General features: G+C 47.4%; 1 protein-coding gene across 6 annotated transcripts in view; it reads left to right on the plus strand.

Moving 5' to 3' along the window:
• Window positions 1-26856, plus strand: part of DAPK2 (death associated protein kinase 2) — a 140588-nt gene that overhangs the window by 47008 nt on the left and 66724 nt on the right. For all 6 annotated transcript variants that reach the window (XM_063638939.1, XM_063638941.1, XM_063638938.1 and 3 more), the window contains exon 3: window positions 16636-16857. In XM_063638939.1, coding sequence (XP_063495009.1) covers window positions 16636-16857 — 222 coding nt within the window. The remainder of the gene's footprint in view (window positions 1-16635; window positions 16858-26856) is intronic.

Consider the following 26856-nt stretch of genomic DNA (forward strand, 5'->3'; position numbering starts at 1 on the left):
TGGTGACACCTCAGGAGTCTGGGTGTGGGGACAAAGTCCAGGTATGCTTGGTGCAGGCGTTTGTTCAGGGAGAAAGGTTTCTTCTGCCCCATAGCAAGCAGGCCCCAGTAAAAGCGGGATGCTGTGATGTAAGGGGGAGTTTGCTGTAACAGGTGGTTTTTACACAATGTCTTGTGGAGCAGACCTAGAGGCTGTGTGTGTGTGTGTAGTAGTAGTAGTAGTAGTAGTAGTAGTAGTAGTCAGGCAGGTGCTTTGTATCATCCCCCTTTCAACCAAAGCAAAGACACTTTGATCTATTCTGTACATTAAACATCTATGTAAGCCTTATTTGAAAACGTTCTTGATCGGGCGTGGTGGCTCATGCCTGTAATGCTAGTACTTTGGGAGGCCAAGGTGGGTGGATAATTTGGGCCCAGGAGTTCAAGACCAGCCTGAGCAACATGGCGAAACCCCATCTTTACAGAAAATATAAAAATTCGCCAGGCATGGTTGTTGCGTGACTGTGGTTTTACCTACTCAGGAGGCTGAGGTGGGAGGATAGCTTCAGCCTAGGAGTTTGAGGCTGCAGTGAACTGTAATTGCATCTCTGCACTCCAGCTGGGGCAACAGAGTAAGACCCTGTCTCAAAAAAAAAAAAAAAGGAGAAAAGCATTCTTAAATACAAGAAGACTTAAAAATGGTTGCCTCTGGCAAGCAGAGCTAGGGCAGGAGAGGGATGGGGCAGGGGACTCTTGTTTCCATTATAAGGCTTTCTATGCAATCTCATTTTTACTTAGCCATGTTTGTGTATATTATTCTGCTAAAAAGTTTTAAAATAATGAAAAGGAAAAGACCCCTACTGATGGAGCAAGTTTGGAAATCCTAGCTGTTGTAGAAAGTCACAGGAATAGGAGTAAGAGACCTGGGGTCCTGGGCTGTGTGACTGTGAACTGCTTTGTGGCCTTGGGCAAGCTGCTGTGAGTGTTTCCTCAGTTATGAGATGGGAGGAGAGATGATCCTTCCTCTCCCCTGTGGTTTGACCCTGCAGTTCCACGAGAAGCAGCTGTTGGCAGCTGTGGGGACAGAACTGTCCTCCCAGTCCCCACGTGCCCTGGAAAGGCTTGGGTCTGATGCCTGGCCCATGGATAGTCCTGATCCCCAGCCCCAGCTTGGTCAGATCATTCCTGGGCTGGAGAGGAAGAGAGATTTTGACCAAATTAGTTTGCTTCTTACTGGCCTCTGGGATCCATGGGAGAACTCCTCTCAGAACAGAGATTGACGGCTGAAGAGTGAATGGGAGAGTTTCCAGCACAGTGTCCGTGCCTTGCTCCCCAGCTGAGTTTAGTTTGTGTCAAAGCACCTACTGTGTACTTTCTGGGGGATTGGGAGGTAGAAAATTTCACAAAACAGCTCTGCCCTCCAAGAGCACAGGAGAGTCAATACATAGAATATTTCCTTTAGGAAAGAGAAGATTTGCGAGGAAGCTGCCTTCTTCCAATATTTGGTGGTTCTTCTGTGGATGAGCACTGCATCTTGTTCATCTTTGTGTTCCCGGTGCTTACTCTCAAGATTCATTATTCAACTAATCCTCATCAAGCACAAACGCACAACAGTGAACAAGCAGCACTGTCCCTTCCTTTCGGGAGACCACAGCCCATGGTGAGATTTGGGGAAGGAGACAGAACAGTGCAGGGCAGGATGAGCTGCAAGGGGGAGGATGCCGAGCTGTGCACACGGAAAGCACCTACTGTTACGGCCATGGCAACCTCAGCTGCTCCTGCCTGGGCTTCCTGGTGATTCCCCTGGTCTCCTCCGGGCATAGGTCCACCCTGCAGAGACCCAGGGAGCCAGAGAACCTGGCATATATGGAGACCTTTCTCTGCGTATAGAGGAGGCTTGCCAGCCAGGCCCAGCCTCTGGCAGGAGAGACCCTGCAGAGTCCCCAGCCTGGAGGAACAGTGTGGTGGCAGGCGGCCCGAGGGAGACAGTCCATCCTTTGGCTGTCCTGGGCCCTGACATATTTAGACACAACCTGGCTTCTTCCTCTGTCCCAGAGGGAAAGCCTGGACCTGCCACCTCTCAAGATAAGGCAGGAATGTGCTTGTCTGGCCAGCCCACATCCATGTGGGAGCCCATGACTGCTCTGTGGGCCTGTTTCCCTGAGGACGGAGGTGATTTTCTGGGGTACTGAGGGGCAGGAAAGGGCAGCCTGCACCCATGGGTAAGAATGTCTGCTCTGACCCATGAAACTCACTGTCTGACTGCTTCATCCTTCATCAATCAGAAACCATTTCCTAAGCACCAAGGAGGATATGTCAGGCTCTGTGCTGTGTTCTCCCAATTCTCAAATTCCTTTTTCTTAACTGACTGTGAGATAAGTGTATTACTTTCATTTCACAGGTGGGAAAACAAGCCCAGAGCGCCAAGGATAAAATCCTATTTGTTGGTGTTTACCACGTGCTGGATGCCACTGTGGGCACTTGTGTGGATCAGCACATGAAATCATCATAGCTTATGAGGCGGTTTTCATTCCTGTCTCACTGATAATGAAACTCGCCCAGGGTCTCACAGCCAGCTCGTAACGGAACTGGACTGGAGTTATCCTGGAGTCCTTTCCAGAGACCCCCCGTGCCCTCAGAGCACTGCTGGTTAACCTCTGCCCCTCTGTGACTCCAGTGTGGGCCATGTGGGTGAAGACAAGGGCAATTGGAGGCAGTTAGTGTGGGAGACTTTGATGGGTGGGTTTTCTAGAGGAAAGAGACCATTTTAGAGGCCAGGGTCCATTTTAAATTGCAGCTAAGGCTGGGCCTGGTGGCTCACACCTGTAATCCCAGCACTTCGGAAAGCCAAGGTGGGCAGATCACCTGAAGTCAGGAGTTCGAGACCAGCCTGGCCAACATTGTGAAACCCCGTGTCTACTAAAAATACAAAAATTAGTTAGGCATGGTGGCGGGCGTCTGTAGTCCCAGCTACTTGGGAGGCTGAGGCAGCAGGAGAATTGCTTGAACCCAGGAGGTGGAGGTTGCAGTGAGCCAAGATTGTGCCACTGCACTCCAGCCTGGGTGAGACAGCGAGAATCTGTCTCAAAAATAAAATAAAATAAATTGCAGCTGGGGTAGACAAAGGACAAATAAATCATGTTGGATTTGACACATACCTTTCCTGCGCCCTGACAATTAGGCTTGAAGGAAACCTGTCAGGCAGTGCCACAGCCTGTAATGGCTTAGAGCAGAGTTGGAGGACTGGGGCAGGAGTGGCAACCCTGAAGGCACCTGGGAGTTGCTAATTGGGGGTGGTGATGACAGAGGAGATGGCACAGCTGCACTCTGAGCTGCTTGCCTGACAGAGGCTCTGGCGTCTGCTGGGGAGTAGGGCTGGATGGGAGAGGTGTAGAGGAAGATGTGCTTCTAAGAGAACTTGGACCTATTCCTTCTGTCCCCACCCAGCCCTCCAGGCTTGTGGGCATAGAGAAGCTGGGTGTGGACCTAAAGCCAAATCCTTTGAGGGTGGGGATGAGGGAATAGGCCACCTGCAAGCGTGGGGGCAGAAGGGGATGGGGTGGCACTATTTTATTCCTGTGATAAATGCTTTTTGCTCTACAATCAACTTGGCCATTAGCATCAGCTGTACATGATTGCTTGAGTAGTCCTCCCTTGGGCAAAGCCTTTCATACTTTGGGACTCCTTTTAGCCATCTGTGAAATAGGCTAAGCTCTGATTTGGAAGGCATGCTCTGCTGCCCACTATATTTCTCCATGCTCGTGTGCTGGAGTGAACGCTGTAGTGATGGCAGCACAGAACCACTTATGGTTCCTCTTGCTCATGCATGTTAAGAATTTGAAGCAACCTATGATGAGAGGCACATGGATAGAAAGCAAACATAAAAGTGGAAGACCAAAAGCCAGATGCCCTCCAGAAGAGTATGATTTAGCAAATGTGTGGGTGTCTCATTTGTTTTTATTTATTTTTAATATTTTTGTGTTTAGAGCCAGGGTCTTGCTCTTTTGTCAGGCTGGAGTGCAGTGGCACCATCATAGCTCACTGCAGTCTCTTGTTCCTAAGCTGAAATGATCCTCCCACCTCAGCCTGCTGAGTAGCTGGGACTGTAGGCACATGTCACCATGCCCAGCTAATTAAAACAATTTTGGGGTGTGGGGTAGAGATGGGATCTCACTATGTTGCCCTGGCTGGTCTTCAACTCCTGGCCTCAAGTGATCCTCCTGTCTCAGCCTCACAAAGTGCTGGCATTATAGGTGCGAGCCACTGCATCTGGCTGTGCCTGAATTTTTAACCACCTCCCCAAATGATTCTGATGTGCCCCCAAGTTTGAGAATCCGTGGTGCAAAGGAAGAAGGAGGAAATACACCCAACATGTAGGTCATCATAGTTGTCATTCGGTACCAAGATAACAAAAAGGAAATAAGATAGATGACATCATTTTCACTATCTGAAATGAGGTAGACAAACATCTTTATGGTAATTTCTGAAAGAAAGCCAACATATGAGTCTTACTGTAAAGGACACTACACACATGCTGAATAATCTGGGGTCAGGAGAGATGCTTTGCCTCTCTAAAGGGGTCTTGTGCTGGTTGCTTCACAGCTGTGGCCCACCCTGGGGGCACCAGGCACACTCTGCAGCAGGACCTGCTCACCCTCCAATGCCATGCCTTCCTTTAGCTAACAGGAGGACATTGCCCAGGGCAAGAGTGCAGCGACTTTGAGGAAAGGACGAGGTCAGGGGGACAAGGGATGGCAGTGGGTCCCCTGGGCCGTGCAGTAAGTTTGAAAGTACACCCTGCATGGAGTGACCAACAATGTGACCAGCAATGGCAAGAGTCACTGAGGCACAGAATTGCTCCCTTCAGAGTAGCCCTAAGACACAGCAGTTGGGTGATTGAAGTAACAGGCAGGAGAAGTGAAGGGAAAAAACTTGTTAACACCTTCTGATGCTGAGAAAGACCTATAGCTCCTTTAGACAATAAACCCATAACCACTCTGGCCTATAAAAAAATCAGTTAGGGAAAATCTTTTCAACATATTTGACAAAAGGTTAAATATCACACATACATAAAGAGCTTTTACAAGTAATAAGAAAAAGGAATAGCCAGGTGTGGTGGCGGGCGCCTATAGTCCTAGCTGCTTGGGAGGCTGAGGCTGCAATGAGCTATGATTGTGCCACTGTATTCCAGCCTGGGTTACAGAGTGAGACCCTGTCTCAAAAAGAAAAAAAAAAAAAAAAAAACAACAACCAGGGATGTTTGCAGAGATTTATACATGTGGGTATTTATAACAGTATCATAATGATATTAAAAATTGGAAATGATAAAAATGTCCAAAATTGAGAATTTGCTTTAAAAACCATGGTTTACCTATATAATATGATATTATACAGCCATTTAAAATTAGATATTAAAATAATTTTTAATTATATGAGGAGATGGTAATGATCTATTGTTAAGGGGAGAATTTTTAAAAAGCTGGCTTCAAAATAGTATCTACAGTACCATCTCACTTACATTAAAAAATGAAAAAAACAGGCCAAGCACAGTGGCTCACGCCTGTAATCCTAGCATTTTGGGAGGCCAAGGCGGGCAGATCACCCAAGATCAGGAGTTCGAAACCAGCCTGGCCAACGTGGTGAAACCTGGTTTCTACTAAAAATACAAAAATTAGCCAGGCATGGTGGCGGGTGCCTGTAATCCCAGCTACTCAGGAGGCCGAGGCAGGAGAATCGCTTGAACCTGGGAGGCGGAGGTTGCAGTGAGCTGAGATGGAGCCATTGCACTCCAGCCTGGGCAACAGAGGGAGACTACATCTCAAAAAAAAAAAAAAAAAAAAGTAAAAAAGATTTTAGTATGTGCTGAAAAACATCTGAGGGGGCAGACACCAAGATGATGACGATGGTTATCTCAGAAAGGTGGGGCTAAGGAACATTTTTTAGCTTCCTTTTTGTGCTTTCCTTTCCTTTCCTTTCCTTTCCTTTCCTTTCCTTTCCTTTCCTTTCCTTTCCTTTCCTTTCGTCCTTCCTTCCTTCCTTTTAACATTCTTCTTTTTCTAATCAAAAACAATCAAGAATGTTTTATTTGTAAGCGAGTCTGCCAATGAAGGGTTCCTGCTGCATTGGGGGCCAGCCAAGTGTGGCAAGGCCCTTTATCACACTTCCCGGTTCTTCAGCTTAGATCATCATTTCTACAAACACTGGCTGAATACCTGTTTTGTGCCAGGTGCTGAGTGGGCCCTGTGAGAGTTATGAAGATAGCAGCTCTTACTCTCCAGGCTCTTACAGGCTGGCTGATAGTTGAGCACCAAGATGAATGCCCAGGTCATTTCTTATAGAAATACTTTTGTGGTGTTTGGAGAGTTCGGCATTTTCCTGGCCATGAAGATAGTCCCTGAGATCTGCTCTCCTTTCCTGAAGCCCTGGTCCTCCTTTGTCTTTGAAAATTTAGTTGGCTGACACGTGGCAGATCAATGTCACTAGCCTGGACCCATGGCTGGGCCCTGTGCGGTAGGAAACCCAGAAACCACCCTGTGTGTCTGTGGAATGTTTCATATGTATCAATATGAAACATATGATACCTGTGATACAGTATATCACACACTGACCTGCATCAGAGACTCTAACAGGGATTGGGATGAGGACCTGAAAGAGATATCTTGGTCCAATCCTTCATTTTTGGATGAGAAAACTGAGGCCCCAAGGGAAAAGGAAGCTTGGAAGTTGGTGGTAGAGCCAGGACTCCTAACCCTGTACTTTGCCCAGGATATGTAGTCTTCCCCATTCACAGCCCTGATGTCTGGGAGAGGCAAGCAATCTTGGGCATTTTCAAGTCATGGTGAAGAAATAAACATGGGATTAAAAATTCACAAACATTTTGAGAAACAGAGACCATTCATCCTAGATGGCTAAGAGCTGACTATATCAGTGAAAAACAAGATTCTTGCATCAAGAATCTCTCAGGCCTTAAGATCCTGGTGGACAGAAAAAAAATGGGCAAGAAATAACTGGTTATGATTTGTACACCATCCACATTCACATACACAGACACACATGGCCCTCTGCAGAGCCACCTATTTAATGTGAATCTTGGGAAAGTAAAAAGAACTTTCTATCTCCAAGTCATCCTACCACTTGCCCCATGTGTGCCTAAACTTGCCACTATTAAAGCCCCTTCTTGGTCACAAATAGTGTTAAACTGTGAAGGTGTTACTTTGGAGGGAGGTCAGGATAACCCTTAGGGATCCTTTGTCACCTTACATGAATTATGGGAAGGATCACAGGGGGTTGTGGGCCAGGAAGAGGTGGAAAGTTCACAGGAGACGGGCTGGATGCAGGAGAGGGGTGGGCAAGTGGGGAGGGAGGTATCCTAGAACATGAATGGTTCACTTTACCATTTTATGAGGGGTAATCCTGTACCCCCACAGTAATAGGACAGCCTCAAACCATCCTGGATTTTCCATCTTCTTTCTGCAGTCTTTTTTCCTGTGTGGCAGCACAAGCTTGTTTTTAAGGTATTATCCTTTGGTTCTGTCTCCTAGGCTTTGCCCAGGCTATGGGCCTGGCTGGCATTTCTAGGAGGGAGCGAACTGACCTGCTCTGTTGAAGTTCTTTTGTTAATCAAACGTACATCTGACTGTCAGGAACTCAGATGGTGGGAAGGGTGCCTGACCCAACTGAGCACGACTGGCCCCTTGACTGCTTGTTCTCTCCTTCCCTGTGCTCCCACAAGGAGGAAAGGAAAGGGCAGGTTCAGCTTCCTGATGTATTTCCTTGAGAAGGCGGCCACAACCTGATAGGGAGGGAGTCAAGGTGAGAGGTTAGTTGGGGCCTCCACAAAATGAAGCGTTTGTGTATCACTCCCTGCCTCTCCAGCTGTTGCAGATATTTCTTTCACGCCCAGGCTGTATTTCCGTTTCATCTGCGTTTGTCTAATCTCTGCAATAGACTATATAAGCCTTTCAAGTTGAGGTGTGTCTTGTTTACAGCACTTAGGACAATGATCAGTAAATAAGAGACAGATGGATAGGTGAGTGGACAGGAAGATGCATGGGTGGATGGTTGGGTGAGTACATGGGCAGGTGGGTGGGTGGTGGGTGGTACCTTCCAAGCCCAGCATTTCCTCAGTAACCTACATCATGTTTAGTGTCTAGAATCTAGACTCTAAGGGAAATATCAGAGGATACTGAACTATATTTTCAGTGAAAATCTTTCTTTACATAGCCAAGTCAAACTTTAATTAAGCCTAACCTATTTCAGGTCCTAGACTTGCATGCTTGAGCTCATTTGACAACAGCATCAAAATGTACTTAAGTTAAAAAATAGTTGTCATACTTTAGCCCGGCTTGGCCCTGCTAAGTGATTCCTTCCTTTTCGTGCTTTAGTTTTTCTGACTCCCTGTCCCCCGAAAAAAAAAAAAAATGTCTAGAGGAAGGAAGTTAGTCTGTAGGACCTGGGAATGAAACAAGTCAGCCTCTAAAAGCAGCTGCTGCAGGTCCATACAGAGCAGCCACCTGTGACCTGTGACTTTGTGGACAGGGGCCATTTATAGGTCAGGAGTCAGTTCCCTGGAGACTCTGGCTCCTGGTACTTAGCCTACATGTGCTCCTCACCGCTGACCCTGAGTTCAGCTTGGTTGGAGTGACTTCCTGAAAGACTAGATAATAATACTGAGAAGCATCTGCATGTTCTATTTTTCATTTTCATTTATGATTTGAAACTTCTTTGGGATCATCTAGAGCATGCTATGCTTCCATGCTATAGAGCAGTACTTCTCAAACTGTGTTCCCTGAAGCTTTTGGGGTTCCATGAAGCCCCTTTAGGCCTCATGGGTGGGGGCGGTCAGTGGGTGGGCTCTGGATGCCTCTCCAAAAGAAGCACAGCTTTTCATCTGTTTTACATATTGGACTTCGGTGAAAGATTTGAGAGAGGGTTCCACACCTCAAATTTCAAAGCCACCGTCAAGGGACTAAAAAGACAGTAGCAACGAGGTCAGGGAGGGGAAACAGGCTCGTGAAACGGGAGGCCTGGGTCATTAGCTGAGAGAAGAGTCGTATTGGGCAGCCCTGTGCCCTCTTCGGTTTGCAGGTTCTTGGCTGGCGTTTCTGTTGTTCCAGACTCTCCACCTGCTGCTGACTTTGCTGCTGCTCCCTGCGTGTTTCTCACTCCTGTCATGCCCGTCTAGTTCCCAGCACACTGCCCACCTGGCTTTGGTAAACTTTTCCTCCTTACCCTTGTCTCTCTGGCCTAAAACCCTGACCTGTTTCCTGCTTTGACCTCAGATAACATTATGTTTCTTCACTCTGTTTTGGTTTCCTGAATATCTGGTCCCTTGCGTGCTCTGATCTTGGGGAATGTGTCCCCAAGTGTTTTCTGCCTCTTGTTCATGGGATTTGGAGTGGCCTGGCTGGGAGATGGATGTGTTGGGAAAGGGTGGGAAATAAAGACAGGGTCACCACAGAGGCTCCACAGTGGAGCCTGGCCAGGCAGAGGAGTAGGGGGGGCGCTCAGTGACACCACCCCCAGGCAGGCTGTGGCTGTGGGATGTGGGTGTGGATCCTCCGGGATCAGGCTGACCTGGTTCTTGTGGACTACAGCTTTGAGCTGCTCCTGCCTTTGAGATACATTGGCTGAAGGTCCTTGGCTGGAAGTTCCTAAGCATTATCCCTGCCCTATGGCCCTGAAACCTCGCAGGGTAATTCCAGAGGAACCACGGCTCATTGTTCTCCAGAGTGGAAAGAGGAACTGCGGTGTCTGCAGTGGGGAAGCAGGAGGAGGAAGCCAGTCTCCGTGACCCTCTGCTTTGGAACACTTCCCATTTGGTACCTCTCACCTCTGGTGGCATCTTGTCCCTCGGCTGGGGCCCTGCATTCTAGGCAGCTCTGCCTCATTTCCACCTTGATAGACTGGCGACTTAGGGGCACATCACTCAATTTGTGGACACTTTAGAGTTGACTAAGAGAGGGAATGAGGTAGACCCACTCAATCTATAGACCTTTCTTTTTCTTTTTCTTTTTCTTTTTTTTTGAGATGGAGTCTTGCTCTGTCAGCCAGGCTAGAGTACAGTGGTGTGATCTCAGCTCACTGCAACCTCCACCTCCCAGGTTCAAACGATTATTGTGCTTCACCCTTCGAGTAGCTGGGACTACAGGTGTGCACCACCACGCCCAGCTAATTTTTGTATTTTTAGGAGAGTTGGGGTTTTGTCCTGTTGGCCCAGGCTGGTCTCAAACTCCTGACCTCAGGTGATCCTCCCACCTCCCAAAGTGCTGGGATTACAACAACCACACCCAGCCCATAGACCTTTCAGAGCCTTTAGCAGCTTGGCCCTGGTAGTTGACAGAACAAGTTTGGTTGGCTGTGGCTTACCACAGAGGGTGAGGGTGGGTGGCAGTGGGAGTGGTCTACCTTGATGCAGGCCGTGAGGGGTGCATTGCCTTTTGAGAATTTAAAACCAATAATAGGCCCGGCGCAGTAGCTCATGCCTGTAATCTCAGCACTTTGGGAGGCCGAGGCGGGCAGATCAGTGGGGACCAGGAGTTCAAGACCAGCCTGGCCAACATGGTGAAACCTCATCTCTACTAAAAATACAAAAATTAGCCAGGCATAGTGGTGTGCACCTGTAATCCCAGCTACTTGGGAGGCTGAGGCAGGAGAATTGCTTGAACTCAGGAGGTGGAGTTTGCAGTGGGCTGAGATTGCACCACTGCACTCCAGCCTGGGCAACAGAGCGAGACTATGTATGTATGTGTGTATGTATGTATGTATGTATGTATGTATAAATAAATCAAACAAACTGATAATAAAATCGAGTAAAAATCAGTCTGCTTTTTACTATCACCACATGCCAGCAATTCAAAACAATGTCGAATACTGTTCTCTTCTGGGATGGGCCCCTCTCCTCACTACTTGGTACATACTACTGGTCAGTTACCTCGAGAGCCTCACTGTAGCCGGAGTCAGTGACGTGGATCTGTGTCCTAGCCCTGTTCCTTGGCCCAACTGTCAGTCACTTTACTTCTCTAAGCCCAGTTTTTTCTCTCTTTTTTTTATTGGCTTTTTTTTAGAGACAGAGTCTTGCTTGTCGCCCAGGCTGAAGTGCAGTGGTATGATCATAGCTCACTGTAGCCTCAAACTCCTGGGCTGAAAACCATCCTCCCACCTCAGCATCCTGAGTAGCTAGGACTGCAGGTTGTGCCACCTTGCCTGGCGTTTTTTTTTTTTTTTTTTGGAGACTAAGTCTCACCCTGTCACCCAGGCTGCAGTGCAGTGGCATGATCTCGGCTCACTGGCACCTCTGCCTCCTGGGTTCAAGTGATTCTCATGCCTCAGCCTCCCAAGTAGCTGGGATTACAGGCTTGTACCAGCATACCTGGCTAATTTTTGTATTTTTGGTAGAGACAGGGTTTCACCATATTGGCCAGGCTGGTCTCATACTCCTGGCCTCAAGTGATCCCCCCGCCTCAGCCTCCCAAAGCACTGGGATGACAGGTTGAGCCACCATACCTCTCCAGTTTTCTTATCTGTGAAATGGAACTAAAAATGATACTTGCAAATATTGAAAAAGAGAATGAATATGAAGTTAGCTCATTAAAAGAAAAGCTGGCCGGGCGCGGTGGCTCATGCCTGTAATCCCAGCACTTTGGGAGGCTGAGGCGGGCAGATCACTTGAGGTCAGGAGTTCAAGACCAGCCTGGCCAACATGGTGAAATCCCGTCTCTACTAAAAATACAAAAAAATTAGCCAGCCATGGTGGCGGGTGCCTGTAATCCAAGCTACTCAGGAGGCTGAGGCAGGAGAATCACTTAAACCCAGGAGGTGGAGCTTGCAGTGAGCCGAGATTGTGCCACTATACTCCATCCTGGGCAACAGAGCGAGACTCCATCTCAAAAAAAAAAGAGGAAAAGCTGGATGTAAATGTTGTGATGTTCACATTGCTATACAAAATCTATCCCATGGTGTAACATTTGGGTCATGCCCTGTTTATTCACCCTCGACAGTGAAGACTTTGGGGAGTAGGGATTAAGCCAGGCTCCTCCATGAACCTTAAGAGCTGAGGTTGGGGACATTTCTGAGCACTGAGAAGCTGTTCTAGGTGTACCCTTTTTCGTGTGAGTCCTGGGCAGACAGAGAGCCCTTATGAAGTGCCACCTGGGGGCCTGACAAGTTTGGAAATGAGGCCCATCTGCCGGTGACACTGATCTTGACACAGCCCACTTGTCCTCCCAGGTGCTGAGTGAGTGAGGAGCTGAGTCCTCTGCCTGGGAAGAGGGGTGTGTTCCTGACGGAATTGCAGGAGAGTGTGCTGGCAGAAGTGGAGTGTTTTCTGTATCTTGAGGATTTACTGTCCCTCATGAAACCATCCTACGTGACTTTTGCAAGTCAGTCTCAGGCACAGAGTTCCCACCCACCCACGCCTCATGCTCTTCTGCAAGGCTGGATGGTAAAGTCCTATCTCAGACATTACCTCATGATTTCCCAAACAACCCTGGGAAGTGGGCAGGGCAGCTGTTATCGTCCCCATGTGACAAAGAAGGAAACTGAGGCCTGGGGAGTTGAATAGGCTGCCCAGGGTCCTGGCTCGTTAGTGGTAGGGCTCTGACTAGACTCCCAGTCTCCTGACACCAGCCCAGAGTTAGGAATTTGGAGAGTGAAGGGAAAGGGCTTCGTTCCTGTTTAGAGTTGTCCCAGGCTCTTTGGAGCTTTCTGACAGGAAGCTTTCTAAGATGAGACCTGAGGTGGCAGATGGAGAAACATGAACTGAACAGGCAGCTCCCTGTCAAGCCCATGAAACTTTGATAGCAGATTAGGACCAGGAATCGGGCCTCCTACCAGCCCCATGCTTCAGTAGACCATGCACAGGTATTGATTGTTGCTACGGGGGGCAGAGATACTAGAATGTGTGCTTTGCATATGTATACCAGATTCCAGTATTCCCATCATTTTTGATTTAGTGTTAGCAATGACCTTCATTAGAGGTTGAATTGCTCCCTTCTGCTCCCTCCCTGGATGACATTCTGGGTGGCTCTGTCCTAAAGTAGACAGGCCCTCGCTTCACACCCATCATCCCTGTAGCCTAGCTGGTGACTTCTACACTGTGGGGCTTCAACTTCTGGCTGCAGAGCCTTCTGTGTGCAGAAAAAGGCCTGTTGCTCTCACTGTCTTCACCTGCCCTTGGGTTGGCTGGGCCCTCTGATGGGCATACTAGAGCCACCTCAGGTTCTGCTTTTGTGCATCTGCTGAGTACAGTGGCCAGGGAGTGCCTGACTGCAAATTTTCACTCCTGTTATCCTCCAAAAGCTAAAGTAATCTTCTGTCTTGATTTGCAGATTCATAACACAGCAGTTAGACTGGTGAACCCCTCAAGCAAAAATCATGCTGATGGGAGAGACAACCCCTCCCCTCTGATTCTCTTTCTTTACACCTTTCCTGAAATGATCAGATCAGAGAACTATGGGGAAGTATAATACTGAAAAGGAGGAACTAGTATGAGTAACAGTGGTATAGTTTCTTCATTTGTGAAATGGAGATAATCAGAAAGCTGTTGTAAGTCAGTGGTTCTCAGCCCTGGCTGCACGTCAGTTACCCAGGGGGCTTTTAAATAGCCCCATCTTCAGGCCCAGACCCAGGAGATCAGAATCTCTCAGGGTGAGACTTAAACACGCGGAGTTTTAAAATTCCCCAGGCAATATCAATGTGTGGCCTGGGTTGAGAACCACTGCTCTAGGATTAAAAGAGTTGGCTAATTGCTTGGAATAGAGCTATTTTCACTTCTGGCTGTGCATGGGAATCATCGGGGGCAGGGGGTAGGGTGGTACTTTTAAAATTAAACTGAAGCTGGGTGGTGTGGCACGCACCTGTGGTCCCAGCTACTCGGGAGGCTGAGGTTGGGAGGATTGCTTGAGCCCAGGAGTTTGAGGCTGCAGTGAGTTGTGATTACACCACTGCCCTCCAGCCTGGGCAGCAGAGCTAGACCCCATCTCTAAAAATAAATAAAATTAAACCAATTCCCTGGTTTCACATTCCAGACCATTTGAATCAGTGATTTATGTCTCCGGATGTCTCTTGCTCAGCCTTCACATGAACCACTTTTGAGTACCACGGGCCAACATTACAAATATTTCCAGTCTTCACAATTCTCTAGCAGGGAACCCTGATTCCCATTTGACAGATGAGCAAATCTGTGTTCAAAGCAGGTGAAAGCATAAGTCTCTGAGGCCAGGCCTGTCTGACCTTGAAGCCTGGGGGCTGGGTCTGGTGGAGGGTGTTCTCTACTCTTCTGGAAACAGCCCAAGGAGTAGGGGACACCAGCCAGCGGCCTTGGCTCCCTCTGAGGCTCCCCTCCACAGGTTGAGCAGAGGGCTGTGCCTGAGTGAAGACAGGTGAGATGAGTGGTGTTGTGTGGTATTTGGCGCCATCTTAGTCACCCACTCTCAAAATACCTCCATTTGGGGAGGGGAAGATGCCTGTGCAGTGGGCCTGCCCTGGTCACCACTCATTGCCACAGCTGTCTCACAAAGAGAAGACTCAGGCAGGAAAAGCAAACACTCATTTGCTTTTTGAGAGTTTGAGGAATTTTTCAGGCATGTGATATAGAAAAAAATCCCTCTGTTTCCCTCCTAAGATGAAGGGGAAACAATGTCAAGGTGGCCTGAAATGTTTAGCTGTAGTTTACAAAAGCCCTTCTGCCCCTTCACAAGTCCTAAGGCTGTCAACGCAGTGCGGGGCTGGAAGCTGGGGGATTTGGATGCCAAGCCAAGCCCTGCGCCACTACCTATGTGCTCTGTAAATCCTTACCACCCTTAAGCTTTGCTTTCCCCACCGGTCAAGTAGGAACTCAGGGCTTCTGTGACAAGGTCACATGGACTCTGAAATGCCAGGCCCTGCCAGTGGCCACTTGAGGTGTCGGAGAGGAGTGGTGTATGGCTGCCTTGACACTGAGACTCAGAGCCACCTGGGCCTGGAAGCTCGGTCAAGTGTTTGCTGGCACCTACCAAGGCACCCGCTGCCCTCGAGGCCCAGAGTGGCTCCAAGAGACCATATGTATTAGAGATCACACTGAATGTGTTCACTCTGGCTCTGGGAGGCCTGGCTGCTCTCCACCTGCGTCAGTCCCTAGTATGTGGACAGCTCAGAGCCAATATTTAGAACTGAAATAGCTGAAAATTTAGAGTCGGTGGACGATGTAAAATAAATTTGGCTCCACAAAGCCTTCTCTGCCCAGTCCAGCCCCCAGGGTCTTCTCTCTCCCTAGAGCTCCGTCTGTACTTGTTGTTTGTGCCTTTGGTCCCTGCCCCATAGTGCCCAGCACAGATCCTGGCACAGAGTGGATGCCCAGACAGTGTTGAGTGAGTGGAGGTTGAGGGGATAGAGAGATGCATGAGTTTGTGTTTGGGAACATCTCTGAAGTGGCTGCCATAGAATGCTATCTAAGTGTTGGCCTATCTATCTGTTGCGTGCTCAGTTTGACTTTGTTGTTGTTATTGCCACTCCTGGTATTTTGAAGACTGTCTCACTGAGGATGATGCTAATGATGGAGTGGTTCAGATGCAGTGCTATTTTGCTATTTTCTGCAGTTGGGGCAAATATCCCAGGCATTTCCTTGTATATCGCTTTTAACCCAGAGCCACTAAGAGTGTACCTTGTAAGTCTGAGTCTGCTGGCCCCTTATTAAGCCATTAAGCTGAACCAGAAAACTTTCTGAGTTACTCAAGCAGTGGGTATTTTGGGTGTCAAGAAAACATGGGGCAATGACAGCAAATGGCAGTAAGGGGATGGGAGGACTCCTGGGTAAGATGGCCACTGGGAAGTCTCTGGGGACTTAGATCTGCTCCTGCTGGTCACTGAACTGAGGTGCAGAAGCAGGTGGTTGGTGCCCTTCCCTGTAGGGAGGGCCCCTGGAGCACTCAGGGAAGCTGGCTCAGGGCTGCCTGCCACTCTGCCATGGACTCCATTTCATGGTTGCTGTCTCTGTCCCTGGAGTGAAGGGTTTCTGAGCCCAGCCCTGGGTGCTAGTGCCTGAAGGGGACTAATAATGGTCTAGACTGCTCTAACTATCTCAGAGGCTTTGTGGACAGCCAGTTGGGTGTCTGATTTTGAGGCTTGGCTTTGCCATTAACTCTGCGATGACCTCAGGTGAGTCACATGACCTATCCTTATGCCTCAGTTTCCTAATTGTACAACTCTCTGTTTATACCAGGTCCTCTGACTGTGATGCTCCCCCACTACGATGATTAACCTTGTTAGGCTGCCTCCTCCCCAAACTCTACCCAACTCTGGATCCCCACCAGCCCAGTCTGCTTATGGACATTGTGATTTCATCTGGTGGATCCTAGACTTGGGCTCCAGCTGAGACTTTGCAATGACAAGGCTATGTCATCCTGATCAATAACCTTTCTGGACCCCAGTGGTCACCTCTGTACACTGGGACTAACAATACTAACATTCATTCATCATAGAAGGAATGGACAGAAGGGAAGCCCAGTCCCTGCCCCATCTCAGCCACAGATTGTCATCAGGTGGGGATGCAGACTGGTGGCATGATTTGTCCTGTCCTGGCAGAATCACTCTGAATTTGTATGACCTGGTAGCTGGCAGTGGGGTCACTTCCCCAATGACCACAGTGACGACCTAATCTTGTGGGTCTGTGTCCCCACAGTGGCCAGTTTGCCATCGTGAAGAAGTGCCGGGAGAAGAGCACGGGGCTTGAGTATGCAGCCAAGTTCATCAAGAAGCGGCAGAACCGGGCGAGCCGGCGCGGTGTGAGCCGGGAGGAGATCGAGCGGGAGGTGAGCATCCTGCGGCAGGTGCTGCACCACAATGTCATCACACTGCACGACGTCTACGAGAACCGCACCGACGTGGTGCTCATCCTTGAGCTGTGAGTGGGGTCCCCAGGACCCACAGGGTTGGGGGGCAGCAGGGGCAGGCAGGGTGGTGGAAGATCCAGCCACAGGCCCCAGGGGGCAGCAGCAACCAGGCCTAAGCTCAGCCCGGAGGAGGTGAAGTCAGTGGTGGGCAGATCCCCTCTGTCTCAGTTACCCCCTTCCTCCTCCTGAAACTGAGCCAAAGGAGGGGCAAGCTTGCTGAATAGCAGGGGCAGAGGGCAATGGCCTAAGTCTGGCTTCCACTGGATCCTGGAGATCAAAGGGAAGAAATGACTGCACTGGGGTCTTTTCCTGGCTGGAGAAGCATGTGGGAGGGTGAGAGGGACAGAGGGTGGGGTGGGGCCAGGGGAGGCTGTCAGGGAGAGATGTGTACTATGAGGAGGGGAAGTACAGACATCTCCTGGCTCTGCGAAGCCCTTCTCCAGCCCTTTCCTGGGGAAAGTCCACTGCATTTGTGCTGTGATTGACACCTTTATTGTTATAATAATAGCTATTATTTAGAGAGTCCTACTGTAAGCCAAGAATTTGCTAGGCGCTTTGTATCTGTCGTCTTGTTCAATCTTTAAAGACTGTGATGAGGGACATGTCTTACTAATGCAGACAGGTTATTTTGTATTCATCGTGCAAGCCAAGTATTTCGGTACCTTATTTAATCCTCCTAACAACGCGTCACACAGACACTGTTATTATCCCCATTTTACAGAGAAGAACACTGAGAGGCCAGGACATTTACAAGAGCCTATAGCCAGGAAGTGGCAGGACCAGGACTTGAGTCCACATGGCCTGTGCAGGCAGCTATGAGTGTGAGGCGAGTTGGCCTTATGCTGGCTTAGCAGAGGAAGACCTCACAGTTCATGATGGAATTTGGATAGATGACCTCAAGACTCTAGGTGTTGGCTGGCCACCCTGGTATCCTCCTGGGCAGGTGGGGCTCTGATAAACAATAGAGTTTGAGTTGGGTTGTGGACAAGTTACAGTGGCTGTGTCCAGTCAAGCAGCAAGGCCTTATATAAAGAATGTTCTGGCCTGGTGCAGTGGCTCACGCCTGTAATCCTAACACTTTGGGAGGCCAAGGCAGGCAGATCACAAGGTCGGAGTTTGAGACCAGCCTGGCTAACATAGTGAAACCCCATCTCTACTGAAAATACAAAGATTAGCCTGGTGTGGTGGCAGGTGTCTGTAATCCCAGCTACTCGGGAGGCTGAGGCAGGAGAATTGCTTGAACCCGGGAGGTGGAAGTTGCAATAAGCCGAGATTGCATCACTGCACTCCAGCCTGGGTGACAGAGCAAGACTCCATCTTGGAAAAAAAAAAAAAAGAATGTTCTGAGGCTCATAAGCATGTATGCACCTGCCTGGTAGCGGGAGTGATAGAATCTCTCAGGAATCCTTGATTTTGTGCCCTTGGGCAAGTCACCTCAATTCCCTGAGCTTTAGATCTCATCTGCAAAGCAGGCAGCCATCCTTAACCTGCCTACAGACTGGGTGGACCACCCGACATTTGAGATCATTCTAATTTGAGAACTATGCTCTGGTATTGGCAGGATATAGATTTAAGTAGCAGATGGGCATTTGCATACTCTTGCATTTGATTCTTAAATTATCCATCTCAGTGTTTAAATGTATAGAATTGCCTGTGCTCTTCCCTTCGCTAGCTCCCAGTGTCCTCCATGTTTCTCCCACGGACCTCCCAGCTGGTTGGACTACTGGATGCCTGCCTTGCCTGACCCAGAGAGAAGCTGAGGGTCAGCAGTCAGCATCCTGATTCCCAGCAGAGAGTGACAAGCGTACCTTGCCGGAAAGGCTGAGCCACTTCTTAAAAAGTTTATTATGGGGAGAAAAAAAAAAAACTAAGCAGGAATGGAAAAGAAATTACATTTATAATCCTACAACCCAAACACAGCTATTTATGTTTTTCTGTGGTTCCTCTCAATCTTTATCTATTTGTATACAATCATTGTACTTGTATAATTTCCTGCTCTACTTTTTTCCCCAATTAACATAATTCTAAAAATTGGCTTTTCTTTTTTAACTGACTGTATGTTTCACTGAATTGCATACCAGTATTTCCCTTGTCTTAGTCCATTTTCTGTTTCTTGTAATAGAATATCTGAAACTGGTTAATTTATAAGGAAAAGGTATTTATTTCTTACAGTTATGGAGGCTGAGGAATCCAAGGTTGAGGGGCCACATTTGATTAGGACCTTCTTGCTAATGGGGACTCTCTACAGAGTCCCCCAAGGCAGCCCAGTGCATCACATGGTGAGGGGACAGAGCGGGATATCTCAGGTCTCTCTTCTTATATAGCTACCAGTCCCACCCATGGTAACCCATTAATTCATTAACCTGTTAATCTACTAATACATGAATGGATTAATCCATTCATAAGGACAGAGCCCTCATAACCCAATCACCTCTTTTTTTTTTTTTTTTTTTTTTTTGAGATGGAGTCTTACTCTGTCGTCCAGGCTAGACGCAATCCTGGCTCACTACAACCTCCACCTCCTGGGTTCAAGCTATTCTCCTGCCTCAGCCTCCCAAGTAGCTGGGATTACAGGCACTCACAACTACACCCAGCTAATTTTTATATTTTTAGTAGAGACAGGATTTTGCCATGTTGGCCAGGCTGGTCTCGAACTCCTGACCTTAGATGATCCGCCTGCCTTGGCCTCCCAAAGTGCTGGGATTACAGATGTGAGCCACCGCGCTCCGAGCCAATCACATCTTAAAGGTCCCACTGACTAATATGGTCACATTGGGGATTAAATTTCAATGCGAGTTTGTAGGGCACAAATAGTCAAACCATAGCATCCTTATTGTTAGACACATGGTTTTTATTTCCTAGCTTTTAACCATTACAAATTTTACTGATAAAACGACTTTCATCTCATGATCTTCCCCTTTTCTTTTTAATTAATTCTTTCAGCAAAGTCCCCAGGATTTAGCTAAAATCCCCAGGAATGGGATGACTAGGCCAAACGCTGACATTTTGGGGACTCAATATCCTTACTTTTCAAAGATGGTGCTGGTTAACCATTACCACCAAAACGTAGGAGTGTTGCTGTGTGCCTGTGGCCCTGCCAGCCCTGGGTCATTTGTTTTGAAATGTGTTTCATTATTTATTGATCTTTATAGCTATAAATTGATACTTTCTTACTGTAATTGGCATGTCTTTAATTGCTGGGGAAATTGCTGCTTCTTCCTGTTTGTAGAACCCTAGGAGTCGGTGGCGGGGGTATGGCAGGTAGATGCTCTTCAGATGTCCGAGTTTTTCCCAACAGGGCTCATGGTCAGCCAGTTATGTGCCGGCTTCTTGTGAGCTCAGGTGCACCATCCGTAACATCAGTTGTCATGCTGGTGCTCCCATGACTTGCTTGGGCCTCTGTGCTTGTTAAGTTCTGTCCCGTTTCTGTCTCTCCCTTCACTTCCAAGCTGTCTCATTGTTCTCAGGGTGCCTGTCTATGGATTGCTAAGAATGTATGAGATTGGAGAAGACCCAAGCGTTCTAAGACTGTGCCTAACCCATGTATGGCCAGGGTCTGAGAGGGAGGACCTCCCAGGAGAGGAGTTCCTGGGCTTTTGTTTTTGTTTGTTTGTTTGTTTGTTTGTTTTTTGAGACGGAGTCTTGCTCTGTCACCCAGGCTGGAGTGAAGTGGCATGATCTCGGATCACTGCAATCTCCACCTCCCGGGTTCCAGTGATCCTGATGCCTTAGCCTCCCATGTAGCTGGGACTACCGGCATGTGCCCCCACGCCTGGCTAATTTTTTTTGTATTTTTAGTAGAGGTGGGGTTTCACTCTGTTGGCCAGACTGGTCTCAAACTCCTGACCTCCGGTGATCCACTCGCCTTGGCCTCCCAAAGTGCTGGGATTATAGGCATGAGCCACTGCGCTCGGCCTCGTGGGCTTTTGTTGCTTAGACTTAGTGACTCCTGTTAGGCTGGTCAGAAGTCTTCGGCCTCCTGGTCCTCACTGTGCCCTAATAGGTTAGTGGGTTTGCCCAGTGAGTGTTAGTATCCACCTACTCAGTTGAAAGCTGCCCAGTTGCAGGTTTTATGAATGAGTCTAACCTGATCCCACTGTCCCTCTCAGCAACTGTTGTCTGGTGCAGGGCTTCCTCCTGCTTTCTGCTCAAGTGGCCAGCACTAGGAGAACATGCCTGGCCCTGATCTAAATCCCTTTCAGCTGTTATTATCCCATCTGTGACTTCCCTAGAAGCAGCTGCCTCTGGTCATGACTACTGAAGGCAGACCTGGGAAGGATTTAATTGTCCATGTAAGTTGACTTCTGTATGGGGAATCGAATATATTCAAAATCTCAGTAGCTTAACTCATGTCACATGTGGAACTAGCCCTGAAATATGTAAGTCTCCCTGTGAAGGTTGGGCTGGTCTCCCATCACAGGCCCCTGACTGCTCTGGGGCTTCCTTGATTCCAAGCCTGTGGAAAGCTATACCACGATGGTTGCATACCAGAGAACTGCCTGGCAGAGTGCTCCAGGGTGGCAGTGATGCTTCCCAGGTTCCTGAATTGAGCCCAGCTTCCTGGGCCCAGCAGCTCTGGCAGCATTTTCCCCCCATCGCTGCCTGTGCAGGTCATTCGTGTATACATTCCCAGAAGAGTCTGAAAAGCATTTCCAGCAGGCATGCCACCCTGCAGGGAGGAAGGAGGCAAAGGTCAGATTTGCAGGAAGGGGATGATCCTGGGAACACTAGGAGAAGAGATGAGGCCAGGTCGTTAGGCTTTGTTTTTCATCTTAAAGCTAAAGAGATGTGGGATGTAAGAGGAAAGAAACTGGGAAGGAGATGGGGGGTGGCTCCAGGGCAGAGGTCTTAGAGGCTAAAAAATGACACCCAGGCTCCTTGATTAGGCTTTGAAAAGAGGTGACTGAGCATTAATGTGAATGTCCCAGCCTGGGTATCCAGGGCCTAGACAGTGGCAGGTCATCAGCCTCCCACCTTTCTGAGTTTCTGGGGGAGATTCTAGGGGGCCCAGTGGCTGTTCCCTTCTTCATCCCAAGGAGACCATGTCTCACCAGGTCTCCTGCCCAGATCCCACTTTCAAACAGATGACTGATGACCGCCCCCCAAAGTCCTGACTCAACCCGAGCCTTCATGTCAGTGGCTTTTGGGAATGCTAAGCTAAGAAGCTTTTACATTGATGCAGCATTTTATTAAAAGTAGGAATTGCAGGGTTATTATTTATTTAGATGTTTGCCCGAGGTCACAAGCCCACACAACCTGGCAGGGGCTGGCAGACTAAGGGTGGAGCTGGGTTCTGTGTGTTTCAGAGAGGGCACTGCAGATGTGAAAATTTGCAGAGGGCTCTGGACAGGTCTTTCACAAATATGAAGGCTTCACTGTCTATATGATACAGAATATTCTACATCATGTTATTTTTAATGTTTTATTTCTTTCTTTGTTCTTTTATTCACTAAACTTCTGAATGAATGGCTTTCTTGCACTAGGTGCTGTGGAAGCAAAAATAATCTAGCTGGGGAGAGAGAAAGATAGATAGTGAAGCCCACTGTGATGAGAGCACGGATGCAGCAGAACAGGGATATCAGAGGACTGCCCAGTGCTTGGGGCTGCTTCGAGCCTTTCCGTTTTGCATCAGCACCTCAGGCTTTGTAAAGTGAAGGATTGTGGTGAGAGGGACACGTGGTGAACTGGGTCTGAGAAAATCTGAGTCTAAATCCTGGTCCTGCCACTTACTAGCTATGTGATCTTGGGCAAGTCACTTGCTCTCCTGAGACCTCAGTTTTCTCATCTGAGAATGAGGTTGCCCTCTGGGTGGATATCAAGTTCAAGTGAGGGAATGTTTGGGAAAGCACATTGCACTGGTGGCAAACTTCGAATAAACTCTAAATCAAGCCCCCTTCCACCACTGCCACCCCTGATGATGACACCATGTACGGTGTTTATGTCAAGGACTTTATCAAGGATCTCATAGAGATTCCTCTCACTCCCACCCTCACCTCCAAAGCTGGTAATGAAAGCATTTTTTTTCACTCCTGTTTTACAAGAAGAAAAGCTGAGCCCTAGAACTCTCACATGTCCCACCCCAAGGTGAAGGTTGTGTCTTTGCTGCTGAAGGATTGGAGCCATCATCTTGGCCCTTTGACCCCAGCCTGCAGAGCAGACCCAGGGTTACTCCAGTAGCTGGGAGGGTGCTCCAGCTTCCAGCACCTGCCCAAGGTGGGGGCAAGGGTCAGAGTGGGGCACAGGACAGCCTCACCCATGAGACACCGAGAAAATAGTACACCAGCCTGGTCCCCAACACCAAGGCAGCCACCTTAGGCCACACCCTGCTCACCCTGAGCAGAAGGGCGCTGCAGCTATGGCACACGGTACATATGCTCAAATGTGCCATCTTATCTCAGTCTCTCTTCACCCTTTCATCTTCCCCCTTCCCTTTTTTTGCCTCTTTTTTGATGCCATTGATATGTTGGAAAACTAGGCCACTTGTCCTGTCTCACAGTCTAGATTAGACTTGTTCCTTCCTCATGGTGTTCTTTAACTCATTCCTCTGTTCCTTGTATTTCCTGTAACTAGTAGTTGGATCTAGACGAGATACCCTGCCTATTGACGCTGTCCAATAGGAATGTAATGTGAACCACATACGTAATTTTAAATTTCCTGGTTGCCACACTGACTAAACAAAAAGAAATAGGTGAACTGATTTTAATAATATTTTTATTTAAAATTATTAATGAGATATTTTACATTCTATTTTTCAAACTAAGTCTTCAAAATCCAGTGTGAATTTTATACTTACAGCACATCTCATCTCAACCTCTTTTTTTTTTTTTTTGAAACTGGATCTCACTCTGTTGCCCAGGGTGGAGTGCTATGGCACAAGCATGGCTCACTGCAGCCTCGACCTCAGGTGATCCTCTCACCTCAACCTCCTAAGTAGTTGGAACTACAGGTGCACATCACCATGCCTGACTAAGTTTTGTATTTTTTGTAGAGAGTGTCTCACTATGTTGCCCAGGCTGGTCTTGAACTTCTGGGCTCAAGTGATCTGCCTGCCTCAGCCTCCCAAAGTGCCAAGATTACAGGTGTGAGCCACTGTGCCCAGCCCACATTTCAATTCTTATGCAAAGCAATGCAACGGTTAAAGTGAAATGCAATTCTACTGAAACAATAAAGTTGTATTTAATGGAAAATATTTTATACCACTTCGGTTTTTAAATTAGAATTACTTAAAATTAAATAAAAGTTAAAATTCAGTTCCTCTATTACATGAGCCACATTTCAAGTGCTCAGTAACCACATGTGACTAGTGGCTACTCTATTGGACAGCACATATCTAGAACATTTTCATCATTGCAGAAAGTTCTGTTGATAGTGCTGAACAAGAGGCTTAAGCAGATTTAGGTTCCATTTTTTGAGTGACAGCCTATCATAGGTGTTGCTGTGTACTTCCTATTGCACTATTTTATGTCCGGTTATTCTACTTTTAATGATGATGAGATTATTGAGTGGGTCCAGGTGTGCTTCTGGAAATGTTTAAAGAAAGGAGAAAAGAAGATTTTGATGCTCTTTATTTAGGACGGACTAGGGGGCAGGGAATGATCCCCAAAGTTGGGTCAGAGCGATTTTAGCCATATAAGAATCATCTGGAGCCAGGCGCAATGGCTCACATCTGTAATCCCAACACTTTGGGAGGCTGAGGTGGACGGATTGCTTGAGGTCAGGAGTTCCAGCTTGGCCAATATGGTGAAACCCCATTTCTACTAAAAATACAAAAATTAACTGGGCGTGGTGGCATGCACCTGTAACCCCAGCTACTTGGGAGGCTGAGGCATGAGAATCAGTTGAACCTGGGAGGCAGAGGTTGCGGTGAGCTGAGATCGCATCACTGCACTCCAGCCTGGGCAACAGAATGAGACTCTGTCTCAAAGAAAAGAAAAGAAAAGAAAAGAAAAGAGAAGAAAAGAATCATCTGTGATACTCAGTATGCTGTAGTGGTTGAGAGCTGTTCTGCTTGGGTTTGAATCCTGACTCTATTTACTAGCTATGGGACTGTGGGCAAATTGCTTAACCTCACTGAGCCTTTATTTCTGTAAGTGTGAAATAGAAAAATGATAGTCCTTAGATCATAGGATATTGTGATGATTAAATGAGATAATATGCATAAGGCGTGTAACATAGAGTACGTGTTCAATGAATATTAATTACTATTATGTTGTTGTTATAGTAAAAATACAGGTTTTAAGGCCTCACTGCTGGAGAATCTAATTTGTTAAAGTCTGTGGTGGGATCTGGAAATCTGCATTTTAAAACAAGTTCTCCAAGTGATCCCAAGGTCCTGGACCCCTTGGTCTAGAACCCTTCCTGAGATCTTCCCCTTTCGGCCCTTGGCTTTATTTCAGCCCCAGCGGAACACATGCTGGCTGGATACCCCGGTTTCTGTCAGAGGATTGTAAACCAAAAATTAAATTCTAAGACCCCCAACCAACTGAATAGACCCCTTTCTCAGCCAAGAGGATTCCAAAGTAAACCTGAAAAACTTTCAGGCCGTGATGGGAAGAGGGGTTGGACATGCCTCACTATATTCTCCACCCATTGAAATTTGGGTGCAAGTGACCAGCATTAATATGAAAACAGTGAACTTAAGACTAACAAAACAGACTCTTTGCAGCAATAAGATAACAGATTCCAACCTGACTCTACTATAACATCCCATGACAAATAGCAGGCCCTGAAAGAAATAGAAGTATTTTACCCTAATAAATCTTTTGACATATTTTGAAATGGCCCTGCAAAGCTGACTCTTGTGGGAAAAATCTATATTCTGTGGAGAATCTCTGTGCCTTTCCATGTCTTTTTCTGATCCTGAAGAGATTAGCTGAGAGTCTAGCACCTTTTAGGAATGTTAATAGTAAACATTTGCCATCTATTGCCTCCAAGGGCAGCCACCTGTGAGACTTCATCTACATAATAAAAACCTTGGTCCATAACCCTTGTCTTAACTCAGACACTCTTTTCTATTGATTCCAGGTCTTTTGATAATAACCAGTTGCCAATCAGAAAATCCACCTGTGACCTAGAAGCCCTCCCACTATCCTCACCTTCAAGTTGTTCCACTTTTCCAGATGGAACCAATGTACACCTTACATTTATTGATTGATTCTGCCTGTAACTTCTGTCCCCCTAAAATGTATAAAATCAAGCTGTTACCCAACTACCTTGGGCACATATTCTGAGGACCTTCTGGGACTGTCACAGGTCTTGGGCGCTCATATTTGGCTCAGAATAAACATCTTTAAATATTTTACAGAGTTTGACTCTTTTTGTTGACAGGATAAACAAGCCCAAGTAGGGTTGCCAGATTTAGCAAGTAAAAACCTATTTTATCTGGCAATCCTAAATCTCAGGGGAGATTTTTTTTGCTCTGTCACATCAACTATAGGAAGCAAGAATGTAGAGTGCGAATAAGTAGTATCAAACATCAAAAATAGTATTCTAGAGTCTTTAGAGATGAATATAATTAATGGAGTCTTATGCTTAAGTTAGGGGCCATGCTTAGATTCTCTTGAGCCCCATAAAGGGGCCATCTTTTATAAAATTAAAGAAAGGGGCTTTGGGGGCTGTCTTGCCCAGTCTGCTTCTTTTGTAGGTAATGAAACCAGGGCCTGCCTGGAGAAGGGAAATGAGTTGTCCAAGGTCAGTGGCAAGGCTGGAATGGAACCTTGGTCTTTAGTTTCTGGCACAGCATTTGTTCCTCTTTGTCATCTGTCTTAGTCCATTCAGACTCTGGCATTCTGTCTCTGCCCCCTACCCCGATTAATGTCCTTCTCAAATGTAAAATATATCCCTCCGTTCCAATAGTTCCAAAAGTCTTAATTAATTCCAACATCAACTCCAAAGTTTAAAGTCCAAAGTCTCATCTAAATATATAAATCAGATGTGGGTGAGACTCAAGGTATGATTCATTCTGAGGCAAGTTGCTCTCCAGCTGTGAACCAATGACATCAAACATGTCT

The sequence above is a fragment of the Symphalangus syndactylus genome, chromosome 5 (genome assembly GCF_028878055.3).
Source record: "Symphalangus syndactylus isolate Jambi chromosome 5, NHGRI_mSymSyn1-v2.1_pri, whole genome shotgun sequence".
In the NCBI taxonomy this organism is placed as follows: Eukaryota; Metazoa; Chordata; class Mammalia; order Primates; family Hylobatidae; genus Symphalangus; species Symphalangus syndactylus.